Genomic DNA, 22,086 nt, shown 5'->3' with positions numbered 1-22,086 from the left:
GGAATCCGAACAAATATTTGGAACTCGAACTTCCGAGATGAGCCGAGTTGAGCCGAATGGCGTTCATTCGGCCCAGCGCGCCTTGCTTGCGTCATCAGTGTGCGTGCAGAGAGAGAGTCACGCTTTGTGGAGTCACGCTTTGTGGAGAGAGTCACGCTTTGTGGAGTCACGCTTTCCTATTGGGGGTTTCATTGCTTCGGTTCTCGAACAATTCGGTTCTCGACCGTCCTCCTGGAACGAATTATGTTCGAGAACCGAGGTATCACTGTATTACGAATTATAGCTGAAAAGCATATTAGATAATAGAGTTTCTACTGAGGCCAAGTCCCTCGTTTGAGGAATGTGCGAGCATGAGGATCACAAAGTCGAGCTGTTAAGAAAGAAAAAGCTGCACATTTAGTGTTGGTTGGGAAATAACAAGTAGCAGGTCATTTTCTAGGTGAATCTTTTTGGTGGTATAATGTTGTTGGAGTCTGGCATTTTGGTATTAATGATTTTAATCTATGCATATTAAAACTCTTAAGTCAATCCTGCACACGCAGGTGGATCAGAAGGACTGCTCAGTACTCTGTGAAGTGTCTTAGCATCCTGAGTGGGAGGGAATGCACAAATTCACGGGGTGGTGTTGTTCACACGGATGAAATCTGAGGAATGTAACTTCTTTTCACATTTGTTGAGTTGGCTTTGTAGTTCACTTCTTTTATGCTAAATCCATTTTAAAACCTCTGGGTCAGTTGCAAGAGCAAAGAAGTATTTATGGTCAATTCCACTTCCAATAATTCCTTAATCTTTGTGTCAAAATGCTCAATAAGGAGAAGTAAACATTTAGAGAAAAGAAGACTTATGACAATAGTGTGGTGATTGGCAGAGGGAAAGGGGGGGTGGTAGGTGAGGGTAAAGGAGGGCTATATGGTGATGGAAGGAGACTTGATTTGGGGTGGTGAACACACAATACAATATACAGATGGTGTACTGTAGAATTGCATATCTGAAACCTATATATTTTTCTTAACCAATGTCACCCCAATAAATTTAATTAAAAAAAAAGTCAGTCCTGTCTTCTTCCAGCAACTATGGCTGATTGTTACAGCACCAGGCAGTTACATGGGCTTTTGTCTTTAATGAAGTAGAACTAGAGGAAATTTGAGGATCTCAAACAATTGTTTTTATGACAAAAATAATACTATCTTCACCTCCCTATGTAGATCTTATCTCTATTAGTAGAGATACTCTCCATTCATTTCAGTTTCTGTTATCTGTAAAATGCATTACTTTGGAAGGAAGAATCTATTAAACTTCATCATACATAGAAACTTAGTGAGAAGAAGCCATATATGAACCTCATGCCAGAGAGGACTACGTGTACGAGGGTCAGTTGTCATTCTAGAGAAGGGGGCGACAGGATAGGGGCTGGAGGTGGAGCAGAGTCAGAGTTTAGGGGATTGGTGATGAAGGAGCCACTGGAATAATATAAAATGAGTGTGTGGTACACCAATGGAAACCTCAGCCAATTTTCAATTTTTGCAATATAAGTGACTTTTATATGGAACACGTTTGAGGATAAAAGCTTCTATTTTTTTTTTTTTTTTTTCAGATTCAAATCTGATCTAGACAAATTCTCAGTTTAATTGAAAGGACTTGGGTAGGAACTAAGGCTTGAACCCTGGATCTGAAGGTTCTGTTCCCAGAGCTGTCATGCTTGCCTTCCCGAGCAGAAGTTAATTAACCACATTTGGCTTCTTCATCTTCCTTGTCTGTGAAATATTTTCCTTCTTCAAAAATATTAGGCCAGTTCATTAATTCATTCAAGATGTTTTTGAAGATCAGTAGGTCTTCAGAACAGACTGTCAGACACAGGAACAGAGGGCACTCTTCTGAAGGCGGTGGGGAATGAAGACATGAAACCATTAACACTGATTACCTTCGGGGGGTATAATTAGTTTTCGGTAGGAAGGGAGGTGAGCGAGATTTTGAGCTGAGTCAAGTGACTTTCCTTAATATTTTTCAAGTTTTTGTGCTGTCGATCACAAAGTGTCTTATAATTCAAAGTTAAGAAAAGATAAAAATTATACTTTAAAAGGGAGAAAATAAAGTTAAGGCATTAAAGAGGAATAAGAAGGGCCTGGTTGGTGTGGCTCCCTGATTGCATGTCGGCCCAGGCTCCAAAAGGTTGCTGGTTCGATTCCAGTTCAGGGCACATGCCCAGGTTGTGGGCCCAATCCCCAGTAAGGGGCATGCAGGAGGTAGCCAATCGATGTTCTCTCTCATTGCTGTTTCTATCTCTCTCTCTCTCAATTCCTCTCTCTCTCAAATCGATAAAGAAAAAAATTTTAAAAAGAAAATGTTAAAAAAAGGCATCAAATAGGAACACTAAAATTAGCATGGTGGTTATGATTTCTATATGAATTGATTAAAATTTCAAATCTTCTTATATTTTAGAGGTTTATTTGATAAAAAAGACATAATACAACTTATATGTGCTTCTCTTTGCACAGATAACTCTGAGTGCTCAAGCATTTGTAAATGGGTAATGATAACACTTCCTGAAATGAGAGTGAGACTTAAATATAATGCAGATGTGGTATGAAGAATTGTAAAGACCAAAGGAAAGATCATCAACATTTCTATATCATGGACTGAAGGGAAATAAATAAACTTTATTATTATTTTTTTAATATGACTTTTATTGAATTTTTAGAGAGAGAGAGAGAGAGAGAGACAGAAATATTCATGTGAGAGAGAAATATCTATTGGCTGCCTCCCGCACGCCCCCCAATGGGGATTGAGCCCGCAACCAAGGCATGTGCCCTGATTGGGAGTTGAACCAGGACCTCTCAGTCCATGGGATGATGCTCAATCCACTGAGCCACACCAGACGGGCAATACACTTTATTATTATTTAAAGAGAAGAAAAATGGTGAAATAAAGAAAATGTTGGTATAGTCAAAGAAAGGAAATAGGAGTACAGACAGACTTAAAGGTAAGAATAGAATTTTAAAATACTGAAGAGTAGCAACTGGTTAGCATTTATTGAACACCTTTGCACCAGAAACAAATCTCATTTAATCTTTCTGTTCCCCCAAGTATTTGTTTTGTCATGCTCAGTCAAAAGATCAAAAATCTGAAGTTCCAAAGTGTTATGTGGGGTGGCTGGGATCACACAGGTTTTGCAGGCCCAGGGCCCACTGCCTTTAGCAGCATACCATGCTGAGAAATTTATGGAAGCTGATGAACGCCTGGACAGTCTTCAGAGGGGCAGAGCAGAAATAACAGAGGAACAGAGTGTGTGCGTTTTGCAATGTTGCTAGCCAGTGATAAACCTTTTCTTTACTTGGTGAAAGACAAAATTTAAAAGTTACCCACAGTGGTTACCTAGGTGGCTGAGGTTCTATGGGTGACTCATATATAAAGAATAAAGTACATTTTCATTTCTAGTTTATTCCCAGTGTTACAAAATGGTAGAATGTTTTCAAAGTAAAGGTTTTTTTTTTCTAAGTATAAATCAAAACCTACATATAGGGATAATATGTGAATAAACATAAAATGTTATAGTAATTCAAATATTTTCCCACTACTGAGAGATAACCACTGTTAATATTTTATTGTCATACCTTATAGTTTCAAAATGCAAGTATGCTCCAATGGGAATCAAGTGGAATTGTATATAATTTTTATGTAAATGCATGTCCTTAAATAAGCCATTTTAGTTGGTTATATGATACTCCATAGAGTTTGAATTAATATTTTCTTATTTTTGGGTCATTTAAGGAGTCTCTTTCCTATTTTTGCTACTCTAAATAATATGATAAGAATCCTCTACATAAATCTTGGGATACTAGTATTGATGACTTCTTTAAAACAGATTAGAAATTAATATCAAATACTGTCTTTGCCTAGTTTCAAAAGGAACATAAGTTATTGTAAAAAACCCAGAAAATGCAAATATACATTTAACATTAGACAAAGTGTATAGAAAATAAAAATTACCTATGCTTTTCAGAGGTAACTCCTAATAACATTTTGATATATACTTGCAATTTTTATCTGTGTAGCTATAATTGCTCTTTAGTTTGATTCTTGATACTGTCTTTGTCACATATAATTTTAAAATCAGGTTTATGTTTGCTCAGAAGCATTATATCTTTGTCTAAATTCTGAATTAATTTACACAACAGGAAATCATCTTTAATTTAAAAGTAAAATAAGGTATTTTTAATAATTTCCTTCTTGGTTGATTATCTACTCAGGATATCTTCTTTTACTTTAGCAGTTTTGAACATTCAATTTTTTCCCCAGAGAGCATTTTTTTTTCTTGCGAGTTTGAAAATGTATTAGCATAGCAATTACATTGTAATATATTCTAGTATTTTAATGCGTTTACATGGATACATGTACCTGATAAGTTGATTGGTGGCTAATCAAGTACCCACATGGATGGCTCCCCGTCACCCGCAGTGGGGGAAGACGATGTCCACATTCCTTCCACGCCACTCCAGATCTCCACAGTGAGGCACTATCTACTTCTCTGTCCTCCTTTTCTTCAATCTTCCGTAAATGTGTGCTTCATATACTCTACTTACAATCACCTCAGGATAAACAGCCTGCACTTCTGTGCCTGTGCACATCTGTAGACTGAATTTCTTCAAATGACAATCCACTGTCTGCTCGTTCCTGGCTCATCAGAGCACGTGTACTCTCTTCTTCCCTTTGAGTCTCTGATCCACTACACAACCCCTCTCCCCATTTCAGATGCGGCTGACGGCTTCTTTCTCATCTCACTCAGGGCCTTTTGTGCTTCAACCACAATGCAGCCTCCATTGTGCCTGGAGTCCTGTTTCCCCACTACTCAGTTAGATAATGGATAACAGCACTATGTCCAGTCATGTTTATATCAAATAACTTACTGAGGATAAGAAATGGATTCAATTTAAGATCAGGCTGGCTGAATGCTAGTGTTACCTACAAATAAACACACCAACTACTTAGCCTCCTTTTCCTTGGATAATGGCTAACCACAATAACCCCTGTCAACTAAACTCTCATGATATACTGATTTTGTTAGAAATGTGATCTTTCACTATCTACCATAAGAGTATTACGATAAGTATAAAAATCAGCAACGTCTATGCAATGAATGGTCTTCCTTCAATGTGGAGACTCGGAATACGCACAACCCGCGCTACCACATACGACTTCGAGTCCTAGTATCGCATTTTCTTTTTCAGTGTTTATCATTCACTTCAATATAGGAACCAAGGGCATACATTACACTATGATATGGCTGGTTTGAAGATACTGTAAACAGTATTCTCCTACAAGTTAAAATGAACCTGAAGAAAGCAGACTACAGTGGAAGATAGTAACTATCAACCATGCATTTTAAAATTTAATCATTAATTATAGTGACTATTCACTTTTCTCTTAAGGCCTTCTCTGATTATTTTAAAGCTAAATAGCAAATGGTCCTAAACCTTTTAAGTGTGTAACATCTGTGTCAATCTACATTTGGAACTAAATGTTTATTACTTGTACATGATATCAACATCATTATTTGAGCATTGCCAATTTATCTACACACATTATCTCATGATGTCAATATAATAGCCGTAACATTTACTTATGTATGATTTGGGGCAAGTTATTTAAGCTTTCCAAATCTCAGTTTCCTTCATTTACATAATGGAGAGAATAGTAGCCTTGGTGCAGTTGAAAGAATTTTAAAAAGTTTATATTAAATCAACTACAGAAAGCTGACCAACATGGTCACGTAGTTAGAACCAAAGAAGATAACGAAAGTTTAGCAATGCCACAGCACACTGGACTACGAGAGAAAGACAGGGCATGACTAGGCAAAGATAGTTATCTTCCTGATAGAAAAGAGTAGACATGTAAATAGAAGTGTTGACGAGAGAGAGAGAGAAAGGGAAGGAAAAGCAAGAAAAATGTTTAGTTCCAGAGAAAGAAAAATGAAATACCTGTCTGACTGTATTCTATTTCACAAGAGGCCCTGGAGATAATACGCCTTCATTTTCAAACACATTTTCGTTTATCTTTCCAACAAATCCTCCTGTGAGTTGGACTCTGCAGGAACGGTTTTCTAATACAAACACTCCCTTACTTGAATGAAAGGAACACAGCACCTTTCTAGCACACACTAGATACTTATGAATACAGTTATCACCAATCAAACTATAAACTCAAAGGGAAAGAAATATTGACAATACAAGTCTCACTTATTTTTAATTTAAAGGAATTCATCATCTCAACCACATGGACAAAATGTTTTCTGCAAAAATGAATTGTCTTTGCCAGAGATGTGGCTTAGTCTTACTTTGGCTTCCTTGTAAATGCAATCTAAGTGTAAAGGAAACATAGAGCTCTCTCCTTTCGTACTTATTGAAAACTGTAAACACTTACCACATTCAGGGCCATGATGATTACAAAATTGATACAGACAGCAGCACCAGATGTTGCAAACTGCCAGTGTTGCTTGACGAAATGCCACTTGAATGATGCAAACTGTTCCATGACAACCAGGCGATACACCACAACTGCAAACACTGCAGTGATCACCAAAGAAATCTACAACATGGGAGACCAGAGGAGACGACTATATTCTGCATCACTAACAAAACAACAGCAAAACCACAGATCCAATACACTGCCCCCAAGACCTAAAGAAATCTGTCTAAGAAAGTATACATAAATTTACTTTTTTCCTTTAAGGATCTAAGTTACATTAGCATCAAAATAAATAGTATAAGATTTAAGTTGGTGTAGTGTGATAGTTATCACATTAAAATTTTTGTTCAAATTTCCACTTTTAAATGGAATACGTGGTTTTAAAACAAGAAAACTAATTAATCAGAGCAAGTCATATAATTTCCATTTTACGTTAGATGATCTTTGTTTTCCCCACATTGTGTTTTACTTAAGGATACACACAAACTCCCTTTGTAATTACTCCATGACCTGCTGTGATTTTTACTTTGTTTAATAGCATGTATTGCTGAAGTATTGAGCAGGATGTGGTTTCTTACATCATCAGGGTCACAAAATGAGTTGGTGTCCCAAAACCTCCTTCTAACCCTGCAATCCCACAACATTCTGACATTAATGGTTATACTTTACCATGAAGAAGATTCCTGAGATAGAAACAAGAAGACGACTGACTTTGTCTGAAGAAGGCTGATGTGGCTCAGGTTTCCCACTGATGGGATTCACTCTCTCCATCTTGTAATACTTTGCTTCAAACTGGGGACGGAGTGTTTCCTATGAGAGAAACTTAAAGTTACCTAAATATCAAAATTTAAAAAAAAAATTTATTTAATTTATCTATGAGTTGATACAAAATTCCCGCATTTTGGCCTACTTTTATATCAAGTCTTGGCAAAAAAGCAACTTTAAAAATATAAGATGCAAATTACTTTCCAAATGAACCCTAAACTATATTTTAATTAAGCCAGTTTTCCACTAATGTAGTTTAAGGAAAGAGCATAGAAATGCTTTGAAAAAATTACATTACCTCATTAAACTTTTTTATCCTCACTAAATAAGAAATCGTGTTAGTTAAAAAAAGAAAATCAAGGGAAAATCTAAGAGTGTTTGGCTGCTTCCAAGTTAGATGTTGAGAGTAGTAGACAATTTTCTGGAATGCTTCTCATCCCGGCTTCCTTATCTTCTGTTCCCTAACATCTTACCTCCTCTTCTTCCCATTCAATAAGGTCCCAAGTATAGGTCAGTGTACTTCTTCTTCTTTTCCAAAATTCCAGGAAGACTGTGGCTATAAACAATAATATTGTCATTATAATTATTTACCCAAACACACTGCGTTTTCTCATTGTTGCTTTTCTTCTTTGAACTGATGTGTTTTTACCATATGATTGAATTACTGAAATTAATTAAATTCATACAATTAAAATTTTGTTTTCTCTCACCCTGTTCTCCTTGTCTCTGGATACTGCATTCCTAGAGGGGAAGTAACTCTTTTCACTGGATTAAATAAGTAGAGACTTTTGTTAGCATGACCCATCCAAGGGATGCTACGAGAGAATGTCAATATTAGTGAGCAAAATATTTATTGTTTCTTTTGACTTGTACATGTTTATTCAACATTATCTAAAAGACTTAAATGAAGCCTTCTCCAGGAATGACAATAAAGGCCGTATGCTGCTTCTTCAGGATTCAGAGAGGGATAAGGTTGGAGAGAGAAAGAGCAAGGTTAACATGCCTCAGGCAACTTCTGCTCAACAAGCAGGGTGCTATGCATTAATCTGAACTTGCAATTTGGCCAAAGGTATAATGGCTAACATTTATACTGACAGCAGGTACACCTTCAGTGTTGCCCATGACATTAGTATGCTCTGGAGACAGAGATAATTTCTTGACTTCTTCCAGAAAAGAGATAAAAAAAAACAGTTATTATGTTTTAGAATTCTTAAAGATTATCCAATGTACTACAAATTTATCAAACATAAAAACCCCTGGACATTCACAGTAGCAGCAATCACTTGGCTGACACTGCTGCTAAATTAGCAGCATTAAAACAATCACGGTCCCTAAAGAAGATATCTGTGCCACCAGATGAAACAATTGGGGATATAAAAGATAACATTACAAAAACACAGCATTTGGCTATTCAACAAAATAGAAATAAATGGTTAGAAAAAGGCTGTACATTTGGCCCTGTAAGAAACTTATAGGTAGGTCCAAATGAAAAATCATTCCTTCCTGATAGCATAAAATATGTAATATGCACATGACTTAACTCATTGGGACACTGACAAAATAATACTGGATGCCATGGCCAAGATAGCTTTCCAGACACACACACACACACAAATCTGGCTATAGTATAACGCAGGAAAGCCCATTTGTACCTGTATGGGGCATTTCCCCTTGCACTTAGGCCCCTTTGAGGACTGGCAAATCAACTTTATTCAGTTGCTTCCTTCTCGTGGATGCAAGTATGTGTTGGTAATGACTTGCATGTTTTCTCCTTGGGGGGGAGAATTCCCACGCTACAGAGCCATAGTCTCCGCACTAAGTAAAGTAACTCCTAGAACAGCTTTCCAACTTGGGGAATCCCTTCAGAGCTTTGTAGTGACTGGGGAACTGATACCACAGGACACGTTATACAATCTGTTGGTAGGATGGGGCCGCTTTTGCAACAATTCCATTGTGGATATCATCCCCAGTCCTCTAGTCTCATAGAACAGACTAACAGGGTATTCGAAACTCAATTGGCAAAACTGGTGGAGTCTTTTAATCTACTTTGGCCTAAAGCTCTTCCCTTGCTATTACTCAACCTAAGATCTACTCCTTGCAGCGTAGACTATCTCCTTGTGAAAGTATTGCCAGCAGACTAACGAGATTAGATCAAGAAGTGTGTGAACCTCCACTGCTGACAGGAGACCTCCTGGTTTACTCTAAGGAACATACAGGGGCACTTAAGACTAAATCAGAGCTCCTAGAGCAACCTTTCCATTACACACTTCTGGGAGATGGAGATCTACATCATGATTGCCAACCTGAAAATTACGTCTATTGGAAATGCCATCTCCATAAAGATGCCCTTCAGCCCCAATGAAAAGAGCCATATTAAGAATTAATAACTAACCCTTGTGCCACTAAACTTAAGGGTACTGACTCATAGATTCATTTAAAAAGGACCCCCACACCTGGGTGGTCATCTCAGCCTATCGGAGATCTTACACTGAAAATCTCTAAACAACCCAAGACCACCACTAGAATTCTCATTCCGGATCAAAGCAGATGGCACTTGATATAGACGGTTCTCCCCAGACCCCAGACCAGGCCAGTCATACATGATTCCATTCAGCAACTCTTACTCTTGGTCTTTCTTTTGATCAGTTTTGTTTCATTACTAATTATATTATTATCATAACCCAATTTTTGCTTGAACAAAACTCCTGAGAAGACATTCTTCCTTTTTATAGTTCTTCAATCTAATTTCAAGATAAACATATTCAGATTCATATATCTGCTTACTGCAATGGCTATCTTATTTGCCCTTCAACACCCTTTTGGTCCCATTAGCCAACAATTATCCAACAGTGTCAATTTAACTCACTGTTGGATATCCATCAGAGCTAACCATACTCAGAATAAACCAGATTAACTGATTAGCCCTTATGCCTTGAAAGCTTACAAAATCTAACTGGAAATAACACGAATTTAAAGTCCTTTTTTATTCTCATTGGTAGGTAAATATGTGTGGTCTACTATAAATACACTGAAAAAAGATGGAGCCTATTCTAAACTAGAAAGTTCTTGGTCCATCTAAATATACTCAACTTCCTTTAACACATAATGAAATAAAACACTAAGCTGCCCTTAGTCATCAGCAAGATTTGTCTCACTGGCTCACACTTTGCTGCCTGGATTAAAGAGTAGATTCTAAAAAATAAGTTATAGATTCTAAATGTGAGATGGAGGGCTAAAAGTTTTATGGCTTCAATTCAGTTATTTTATTCTCCCAAAAGAGTATTATGAATTTAACCCCATTCTTGTTAGAAGAGAATGAGAAAAGGCGTTGACCTGGTAACGAGTTGAGGACTGACTAATGGGTTTGGACATTTCAAGAAGAAATGGGAATCTGTCAAGGACTCCATAAGTCAGTGACACTTTAAAAAGAAGCATCTACAAACTGTGAAAGTGGCAAGCAAACATAGTCATTGTATTATAATTGGTGGTAACAAGTTTTGTATGCATAGCTAACTCTGGGATCCTGGCTGGACAAGGTAGTCTCTGAAGCAAAGCAGATTGAAAGAATACAGGAGCATTAATGACAGAGACCCAGATAGGCTTTAGCAGGGCTGAGAATGTGGGGATGGCAGAAGAGATGGAAAGGTGAAGCATTCCATCTAAGATTTGGTTTCACATCTTAGATCTTTAAAAATATCCTAGTGTTAATGCTATACCTCAGAGCAATTAAATCAAAATCTCAGAACAAAACCCAATATCAGTATATTTTTAAAGACTCCCAAAGACTTCCCATGTGCTGTCAATGTTGATCACCACCTCCTAGAGGAAAACCAATTTTGCTTGTGAAAGAGGTGGAATTGAGATCAGGCATGGTCACTGAGGCAGTAGAACATTAACACTAGAATTTCTTAAAGTCATGTTGTCAGAAATAATGGCTGTTGTTTTGTTTTGAATTCCAACTATTTATAAAACATTGTTAACAATCATTTTAGATACATTACTTCTAATCTCCATCAGAGTCATTTTCAACAGTTAACAAAAATATAAATGGCGCCCTGACCGGTTTTGCTCAGTGGTTAGAGCGATGGCCTGTGGTCCAGAGAGACTCGGGTTCGGTTCCCGCTAAGGGCATGTACCTTGGTTGCAATTTGTCCCCGGCCCTGGTTGGGTGCGGGAGGCAGTCACTTGATGTGTCCCTTTCACGTCAGTGTTTCTCTCTCTCTCTCTCTTCCTCTCTCTCCCTCCCACTCTGAACAAAAAATGGAAAAATGTCCTTGGGTGAGGATAAAAAAACAAGAAAAAATATAAATGGCAACAACATGTACCAAGTTTATACAAAATGTGCAATAAAATGGACATTATTCTTAATTTTTACGATTAAAAATTAGGGATTGTGAGAGGTTGAGGGACATGCTAAAGTCACGGAGCTGATTGGAACATAAATAATTTAAACTAAAAAATGCATACTCTTTCTACCATACCATAGTGCCTCCCTGGATGTCACTGGATAGGGTTGAGATTGGAGATGCTAACAGGTGGGAATGGGAATTTGAGAGCAAGCTGTGAAAGTATTCAAGAAAGAAGTACCCTGGAGATAAGTAGATATGAAATGTAGAGAGAGCAGTAGAAATTAAAGAGCATGGGATCCAAAGGAGGAATATATGATACGGCAGGGCCAAGGACACTGGTTCAGAATGAACATGGTGACAGAGACTGTGGGACGGTGAAGAAGAAAGGAAGCATATTAAAATTACTTAATATTAAAATAAAAATGCTTTAAAAATAAAGTGTATAAAGTGAAAGCCATTTCACTTACAAAGAATGAAGTTTCAATACAGATATAGATGTGGATAAGTAATAGAAATGCATACATAATATGCAGACATAGATGTTATATATGTGTTTGTGTATGTATATGTATATGTGTGTGTGTATATATATACATATATATATAAATAAAATGTAGCTAGATTAAATATAGTGATAGATACATAATGCCCAAAAGAATATATACCAAAGTGTTAATACTAATTTTCTGTGGGAAGTGGATTATGGAAAACTTTGTACAAAGAATACATCGTCTGTGAATTACCCACTGCCTATGTTCTTCTTACCATTCTATGTGAAACCTTATCAATTCTTCCTTTGGTCCCATGAAACTGGGATGAGGGTGGAGTTGGAAGATAAGAGGCCTTTAATGGAGAAGGGAATTTTGTTATCAGGGGAAAGCCAGATTACACATGAGTCATGGAGGTAGGAGTATTATGGAAAAGCTGAAGATGATACTGTATTATTCTGTTTCTTAGCAACCATACATTGTATTTATCTTTTTATTCCTGCCTTTCTGACTATAATGACAAACTTTTCCCAATTAAAAAAAAAAATTCAAAGTTGCACATGCTGCATCCAGTCTTTGTACTTCCATTTCCTCATGTCCCTTTCCAGTGGCTTTTCTTTGTGATCTAAAGTCCATGGCACAGAGTAACAGATTCATATGATCATGCATGAAACGGAGGTTAGATTCCATATGTAGTTTGTTCCAAGTTGTTATTTTAAATCTACAGAAAACAAGGCCCAGAGTGGCTGACATATATCACTGACCTTGTCCAGAAATCTGTCGAAGCATTGGCAACACTTTATTACACTTGTTCCGGTACCTGCGTTTCCTTACACTGGAAGGTAAGTTTCTACCCTTAGCCTTCTAAATGATTGGCAAGTAAAAATGCTCAATAAATGTCTGTTAAATTGAACTGACTGACTGAATGGAATCCAGTGATGGTCTTTAACTCCTGGCCAAGTGTTCTTTCCATTAATTCCAGAGCTTTACAAATTTTGCTCCATGGAATTTCATTGGAGATATACGAAGGGGCCCTCACTAGAGAAGCCCCATTTTTTAAAATTCCGTTTTATATATTGATAAAGTGCCATTTTACTTGGAAAGATAAATATTAATTTAAAAATCTGCAAAGGACTTCCCCATACTTTAGTGGTGGTGGTGGTGGTGGGGTGTGTGTGTGTGATGGGGGTGGGGATGCAGGGGAAAGAAGTCAATTCGACACACAAAGAACTTAATTAAGCACGTTTCAGTGTGGAGAACAAAAAGGAATTCCAAGTATTGTTTTCATCAGAAGAGATAAAGATTTAAAGTCTTCCTAAAACAAGACCCAGCTGAAACAACAGCTTTCCAAGCAACAGCTCTGAGACTGCCAACTTGGATGACACCCAGGTACTACTGAAGACTCGCCTTCATTTCCCAGATTCATTATCGGCAACATCCTCAAGCATATTGTGCTTTCCCCACGTGGTACTGCAACATCGCCATACAAGAGCCAAAAATAGAAATCCCACTGAACAGGTTCTACAGTGAGCAGAAAGGCTATGAAACTGGAACATTTTCCATTTCCATGTTACTGGGGTTCTTTTGGTTAACACCTTACAGATATAAAAATAAAGGAGTTCTGTACATGAAAGAATAAGCTAGTCAATATAAAAAGCCTATAAATATTTGTGAGGCGGCAGATATTGAATATTTGAGCTGAACTGTACTTGACACAGCCACACCTAGAACTCACTATGTAATTAAGTCCTCATGTCTTGTTAAATTTGCTCTTTGTCTAAGGATATCGGATCTCTCTCTAACTTCACTTCCAATTTCTTCCCCCTCCTTCTTTCTCTCCGATAACAGATAAGAAACAAGTAACTAGGTTCTAAGAACATGGTATGGCCATCATCTGAACCTTAAGCACTGAAAATATTCACCAATTCCCAGTCAGATTTGACATTTTTCCTCTCTAATAAAATTCATTTAGAAATAACAAGCTACACACAAACAGCATTATGTTATATTAAAACAATGAGAACTCTCACCAATAGAGGAGACTCAACTTTTATGTAAAGAATCTCTCTCTGTGTCCTGGCTAGTTTGGCTTAGCAGTTAAGAGTGCTGGCCTGTGGACCAAATGGTCAAGGGTTTGATTCCAGTCAAGGGCATGTACCTGGACTGCAGGTTCAATTTCTGGCCCCGGACGGGGTTGTGCAGGAAACAACAAATTGATGTTTCTCTCTCACATCGACCTCTCTCTCTCTCTCTCTCTCTCTCTCTCTCTCTCTCTCCCCCCTCCCCTCCCTCCCTTCCACTCTATCTAAAAAAAAAAAAAATCAATGGAAAAATATCCTTAGGTGAGGAGAAACAAAAAGAAATCTCTCTAAAGCTAACTCTTCCACTTGCAACCATGAAGAAACTTCACTTCTTTAATACACCCTTTTCTCCTTTCTTTCCATCCAGCATCCTCACTCACCTGCCTCCTTCTCCCTTGCTTGTCCACTCCCTTAATCATTAGGCTCTCAGGACAATGAGAGTCTGATAAACATCAAATACTCTTTAGAACAAAGCCTCAGTTCTGTTTACCCCAGTGACAGAGTATCCAGTTCCGGTCAAACTTCACATAACATCTAGGCCTCAGTTGTGTTTCAGCTCCAGGCTCAGAAAATTGGCCAGACTAGATGAAGCTACCCCATGGCTGACATCAAGACCAGATAGATGCATTGATCAACTACTCCCTACACTAGCATTGACCAGTCAGTAGAGACCACAAACCTGACCCCAACCCCAACTCCTTTAGTCACTGTGGTTAATGATTTTATCCCTATATAACCATCCAGTGGAAGCCAGGTATTAGCTCACCTGTCTCCAGGCGTGGCTACTTCCTGAAAATAAACCCTTACTTTCTTCGCTGTAAACTCCTATTTGAGTCTTTGTGGGCTTTGATGCCCACAGGCAAAGGGACCCCTTCAGTCTGGTAACAAGACACTCAATATGCTATTGGGATTTGTATATTAAATAGACATTTCAGTAGCATTTTTTCAAATGTAAATGAATCTTTTCAATTGAATTGTTAAAAAATTGGAGGAGTCCACACAAATAAAAACTCAGGTTTTGCCATGTAATTTTTTAATGAAATATAATGTAATCATTTTTAAGCACAGAATTAATTTTCCTCATCTTATCTTTTAACTATTTGATAGAATTTATCAATTCTGTGGAACGTTTTCTGATTATAAATGTAACACCAGCAAAAATAACTGGAACAGCACCTTGTCTGATTCACTTGGGAAATGTAGGTGTCTGGGAGTGCCTGCCTTACACTTGGCTTTCAATAAATATATGCACACCTGGCCGGTGTGACTCAGTGGCTGAGCATTGACCCATTTACCAAGAGGTCACCAGTTCAATTCCTGGTCAGGGCACATGCCCAGGTTGTGCACCTGATTCTCAATGGGGGGCATGAAGGAGGCAGCCAATAAATGTTCTCTCTCATCAATGTTTCCCTCTCTCTCTCTCTCTCTGTCTCTCTGTCTCTCTCTCTCTCTCTCTCCCTCTCTCCCTCTCCCTCTCCCTTCCTTTCTCTCTAAAATCAATAAGAAAAAAATAAAAATAAAAAATAAAAGTAAAAATAAATAAATAAATAAATATTAAGTGAATTGATTAAAACTGTAAAGAAAATAAAAGTCACCTACAATCTCACCACTAATAATAAGCTGCTATTAAATTTTTGGTAATTTCATCCAAGGTATCGTTCTTGAGCAGTGTATTTAGGACAGTTATGTTACTGACATGTAGAGGTATGGCCATACTGGCTATTAATTTATGACAAAAACGAAACAAAATTGGTAACTAAGTCTTTGGAAAGCCTCATCCCCCTAACAGGCTGGCCTGTCATCCTCAGAAAACCTTCACCAGGACCAGGTATCTGTCCAGGTAACCCCTGGAACAACGATGGCCCCAGGAAAGAGCTCCAAACTAAGGTCTGCATCCACCCGCTCAGCCCTAAACACTGTTAAGCACTTGCCTTCTCAGTTTAAAGGCATTCCTCTGGAGCTGGATACCTGGCATCACAGGTGAATGCCAGCCACCATAAAAGAAATGACTAACCTCTTTTGTAATAAACACAGTACAATTTATCTTGATAAGTTACAAACATCCTCAAAATCACATGTAGGAAAGGGTTATGGTGTGGGCAAAGAGCATGGCTTCGAATGGCAATGTTCTGGGTTTGAAAGCATCCTGTGCTCTTTTGTGTGACCCTGGACAAACAACTAAGCAATGATAAGCCTCCGCATACACAGCTTGCCAACAACAATAGCAAAACTGTCTTCATAGGGGTGTTGCATGAATAAAATAAGGTACAATTTGTTAGTAGTCTACACTTAATGAATTTTACGAGTAAAATCAATTATAATAAGCATTTTTTCAACATTCTGCTAGTTATTATAATAGAAGAACTTCTGTAGACAAACTTCTTGCTTTTTGCTGCATTATGATATTGTATATTTTCCTGCAGGGAAACAGAGCTGCTGTCAGTTATTTATATTTCAACTGTTTCACTTTTATATAAATTCAGTCATAATCAGTTTTTACACTAGTAATTTACATCTTTTGCCCATACCTAGCAAAGGACTTACATTGTCCTTTTTCCTTCTTCGGTATTTGACTATAAAGCTGCTTCTAAATAACTCAATTGAAAACATTTTTTTGAGAGCACAATGTTTGTCTCTTCTTATAAAAAGTATACCAAAAAATGAGTTGCATAATATTTCTAAAGAGAAAGAAGAGAACTAGCATTTATTTAACACTTACCAAGTTCCAGACTTTGTGTTAGTTATTTTTAAATTAACTAACATAATTTCTGCAACAACCCAGGTGAAATAAAGTTACTAATCTCATTCAGTAGATAAGCATTTTGAAGCTCTTGGAGGTTATGTTACCTGAAGAAGTCACTTGGATAAAATTCAAATCCAGAACATTTTCCATGTCAAAGGAAAAAAAAATGATTCCGAACATGGCTTGGGACAGACCTTTTTGAGTTGTATAATTTACAACATACTCCTGTGAAGAATTAGCATTATAGACAAAACATTTAAGGAAAATTCTACTAGGTCTGAGAACTTCTGGAAGGTTAGCTGCTCATCTACCACCAGTGGTCCATCCATCAGGACTCGAGTACTGACCACACATCCCTCCCCCCTTTTTTTTTCTCTAAAAATGGTTACTAATTAGTCTCTTTTCTTATAAACATCTCTACCAAGACAAAAATCTTTGCACTGGTCTTTTAGAGAACTTTTACTTTGCAGTAAACTGGTACTAAAATTTTTATGCATGCTTATAACCTCATTGTCTGAAAAAATATTTTTCTTTGATTAGATCACTATATCTACATTTTGTAGAGACAGACATGCAGAGGCCAACATAATGCTTCCTGGCCACACTTTAGGCAAACACTGAATTAGTCAAAAAATAATCAAATTGCTTATGTTTATAATTTTGTTGTGTCTAAAAGCTCCCTGTAGACAAACCCAGAATCTTTGGCGTCCCCAAATACTGGGTGGTTGAGTGGCCCTGAATGTTTTTAACATTGACTAATGAAATGTTGAGTCAGGGACACATTTAGTTTGAATTTCGTAAGATAGATTTAAGTGGTTTGCAAGCACTCCTACATGTTGTCCAATTATTGGAAACTATCCTAATATAGGGATGGATTCAGAGGAAACTTCCTCCAGTTCATATGCTGATTCATTCAGGGGCCAGGACAGGGCTGCACGGTGAGGTGCACACATTCCATGGTATTCAGCACTGATCATGGGAGAGAAATAAGATCTGAAATGTATGGAGCCAGAAACTCCTCTATGAAAAATTATTTCAAATCTCAATTCATATCGAAACATGTTAGAAATGTTCTCAAATTTACAACAATATGAAAAATGCAGTGACATTACCAATCACATATTAAGAAGCTGACATAAACTTTTCAAAACTATAAATAATAAAAAATAACTTTCAATTAACTGTGCTAGAAGAAGAGGAAACACGAAATTACTTTTCTATACTTTCTTTTCTTTTCTTTTTTTTTTTTTATCTTCACCCGAGGACATTTTTTGATATTTTGTTCAGATAGAGTGAGAGGGAGAGAGAGAGAGAGAAACATCGACGTGAAAGCGACACATTGAGTGGCTGCCACCCACACGACCCAACCAGGGCCGGGGACAAACTGCAACCAAGGCACGTGCCCCTGGCGGGAACCGAACCTGGGTCTCTCCGGACTGCAGGCCGACACTCTAACCACTGAGCCAAACCGGCCAGGGCTTTTCTATACTTTGTATGAAAATTATTTTTGGACATCATATGCAGAGGTAATAAATATGCAGATAAAACTGTAGGACAAAAACATTACAGAGATGTGTCAGGAAGTTAATTAATTAAAACATTGCTACTTTTCCGGATTTTGAATTTACATATTTGGAGCTTTTTAAAATTGGCAAATTTGTCATTTTTCCCAGTTGGTTTATTTACTTTTGTACCTCCTTTTGTACTCATAATTTTACATTCATTTCTTTTTTTTTTTATCCTCACCCGAGGACAATTTTTCCATTTTTTGTTCAGATAGAGTGGGTGGGGGAGAGAGGATGGGGAGAGAGAGAGAGAAACATCGACGTGAAAGGGACACATCGAGTGGCTGCCATCCACACGACCCAACCAGGGCCGGGGACAAACTGCAACTGAGGTACGTGCCCTTAGCGGGAACCGAACCTGGGTCTCTCTGGACCACAGGCCGACGCTCTAACCGCTGAGCCAAACCAGCCAGGGCTATATTTGTTTCTTAAAGAGAGCTTCTAAAATTGGGAATCTCTTCCCATGAACAGCTATGATGACTCAAACACATATGTACTAGCCATCCTGCTAAATGTTTTACATGTTTACTTCTTAACCTCACAACAGCTTTGTATTACAGAAATAATTTTATTGCTATTTTACTGGCAGTGATATAAAGTTCAGAAATAATGAATTTGTCCCCAAATGAACCTGACTCTACCCCAGGTCACTCTGACTCCTAAGGCAGGTTATTGGTTCAAAGTAACTATTCAAAAGAGGAGATTTACAACAACCCCAGGTATTCATTTTAAAGATTCTCTCCTGATTCAGACCAATTTTTTTTTTTCTGTAGCTAAAAGCTTCTAGGAACTGCCAACTTTGTTAAAAACAACATGTTTTCATTATTCTCTACAAAGTGTTTATAGTACATACAGTCTTTTAAACGGATGTGAAAGCCACTTGTCATTGTTATTTGCTGCCTGTGAACTTGATTTCGAAATACTCTTCAAGTCATGAAAAAGTTTTATTCTTCTTCTGTCCCAGCTTCAGAGCCAAGGAAGGAATCCAGACTCTCCTTTGCTGTGTAGAGACCGAGGGCAGGCACTTCACTGTCCCCCACTGGGCCTCCCCAGGTCCCGGCTCAGTGCTGAGAGCACTTGGCGAGGCTGCCGAGGTGGTCCTTTAGCTATTATAACTTTTCTAACTGAAAGAAACAAATTAAAAGCCCTAGGATTTTCCAATTATCTGACTGGATATATACTTTTAGAAAGCGTTAATAAACCACTTGGATTTTTTTTTCCTAAAGGTGGAAAAATAAGTTATAATATTATCAATCTGCTAGTTTTCTAGTTTTGCCATATTATTATAGATATGCCTGATTGTATCTTCACTTACATCCATATAAAGTTGATTACATAATTGATAAAATGGGCAGCCATAATTTAAAGAGGTTAGACTCTATAATTAAGTTAGGGTTCTAAAATAAGGAAACGTACAACAGTATGCTCCATCACACGGAATGAAGCAGTCGTGTTGTGTTCCCACACAACAGAATACCTTGTACTTGCTCAGCAGGGTGATATTATTTCCTAACAGGCTGCTACTTGCAGGGTTGAAAAATTGTTTTGGGTGCTAGGAATAAGAGCCTTCACTTCAGAACTAGGCTGTGCAGGAGCCCAGAGGAAGCCCGGAACTCTCCATCTTGGCAAGATGACACCATACCCATATTCTGCACACACACCTTGCTGTCCTTCTCACTCACACTTGGCTCCCCCAGGACTGAACCACTGTGCTCGTTAACTGTACTCACACCAGTTACCTCAAGAAGACATTTGCTGAGAAAACACACTGACATAAATGTGTTGATAAGAATGCAACAGGTTTTGTTATAATTTGTTATTCACGTCCTTGAACCATGGCTGAAGCAAAGTGTGTATATGATTTATCAGCTGTACAAGTTTCCTTAGCTCCCCATCTGCATAATGCACATATGTATACATGTATATACTATGTCACAACATCTACTTAACAAAGGGCATAGTTCTCAAAAGCCCTTAGCACCAAAATGGAGTTTTTAAACTTTTCCATCAAGTTATAATTAAGTGAAGATGACCATATTATAACACCATGTAACTTAATAGGAAAAAAAATAAGCTTGTATGTTAAAAAAACACACCAAAAAACTGTGAGAATGACGCTTCTATTTCTATTGTAGCAGAATAGTGAAACTATTATTATCCTTAAAGAAATTTTCCAGTCATCAATGTCCACTGTATCGATACTGAATGTTACTGAACTATGCCCAATGTAACCATCATGTTATTTATTTTATTATTGATCAAATATTTATTTGTTGCTTAAAGTGTCCGTGCTTTTATATTGAGAAAAAATATGAATTCAGTTTATATTCTGTTTCAAACTCATAACCTGCTATTAATAAATTTGATCTATAGGAACAAATTCCCGATGTGTGATGTTAGTAGCATCAGGCATGCAATGCTATATGAGTTGTAAAAAATACCATCTTAAATCTAGAACAATGCTTTGATTTTGAGACATAGTCCCAAGCTACTCTGCTTCTGTTTTCAAATCCATTGGTGACAATATGTGATTTCATGTTCTGGAAAATCCACCTATGAGTAGTTCCACCATTTCAGACAAAGAGAAGGTGTTTCTTCTTCCAATATGTATTGTGAGATTTAATTAATGGGTGTAAAGCAATTGGTGCCAGATGAAAGGCACCACAGTAAGGACAAAAAAAAAAAAAAAGTAAACATTGTACAATGTATCATCTCAGCTGGCTTGACTTATTGTTGAGTTACTCTGGCGAAATGAGATCCGACACAGGATTGGCTTTTCCTAGAACATGCCATACACCTGGAAATGTATCTCAGTGAAACCTGTTTGCCAAGAAACTACTTTTTAACTCCAACTCAGGTGATTTCACAAATGTTTCTGATCACAACTAAGTGAACAAAGTAATAACTAAGGCAACATTAAATTACTCCTAGTTTTCATTTATAGCTTACTTCCAGAATGCTCATGACGGGGGGAGTAAATGGGGTCAGTTCTAATCAATTGGTTACGATTGTCAGGAGGGCAATGATGAAAAGGGGTAAGAGGCCAGGGGGTCATGGAAAATGAGCTTTGGCTCTTATAGCAGTGAAAGTAGAGATTTGTAGCAAAAGTGCCTCGTAATGTCCATGCTTAGTATAGGCCCATAATCAATATTAGGTCAAGTCAGAAAACGGTAATGATATTCATACATGTATCTAGGATGTAAGGGTGTGGTACACTCAATCCTGCCAAGTCATGTTCAGTTCTCGAAGTACAGATATAAAATATTTTTCAGTTGGATTTTTTTCATAGTAACTGACTAATGTGAAAATAACCAACTGAATTATATTAAGCCATTGGTTAATTACCAGCTTGCTTGATGAAATTGAACTTGCTTTTCTTCATACCAGTGCAGCTACAGCTTGAATATCCTTTGGGTGAACATTTTTTTAGGGGTTGGCTTAATTTATAATCAAACGCTAAAGGGGCCTTTGGGCTTCAGAAAATTGAAAACTATAGAATTACCTTGTTCTTTCCTGGAGCCAATGAACTGGGCAGATTCTTTGCATTCAACTAGAAGCTCCTGAACCTTAGCTAAAGTTTCACTTTCTCTCTCAGCAACTGGAAACCTATCTCCTCACACAACAGAAACCAAG

At 37.5% G+C, this 22,086-nt stretch overlaps 1 protein-coding gene across 1 annotated transcript in view; it reads right to left on the bottom strand.

The window, feature by feature from the left end:
* Positions 1–22,086, bottom strand: part of ANO3 (anoctamin 3) — a 108,602-nt gene that overhangs the window by 28,376 nt on the left and 58,140 nt on the right. Inside the window, exons 11-13 of the mRNA XM_036259058.1 lie at positions 7,701–7,783; positions 7,132–7,272; positions 6,418–6,582 (exon numbers count right to left, since the gene is read on the bottom strand). Coding sequence (XP_036114951.1) covers positions 6,418–6,582; positions 7,132–7,272; positions 7,701–7,783 — 389 coding nt within the window. The remainder of the gene's footprint in view (positions 1–6,417; positions 6,583–7,131; positions 7,273–7,700; positions 7,784–22,086) is intronic.

The sequence above is a fragment of the Molossus molossus genome, unplaced genomic scaffold (genome assembly GCF_014108415.1).
Source record: "Molossus molossus isolate mMolMol1 unplaced genomic scaffold, mMolMol1.p scaffold_m16_p_13, whole genome shotgun sequence".
NCBI lineage: Eukaryota > Metazoa > Chordata > Mammalia > Chiroptera > Molossidae > Molossus > Molossus molossus.
This window is presented reverse-complemented; position numbering and strand designations above follow the sequence as displayed.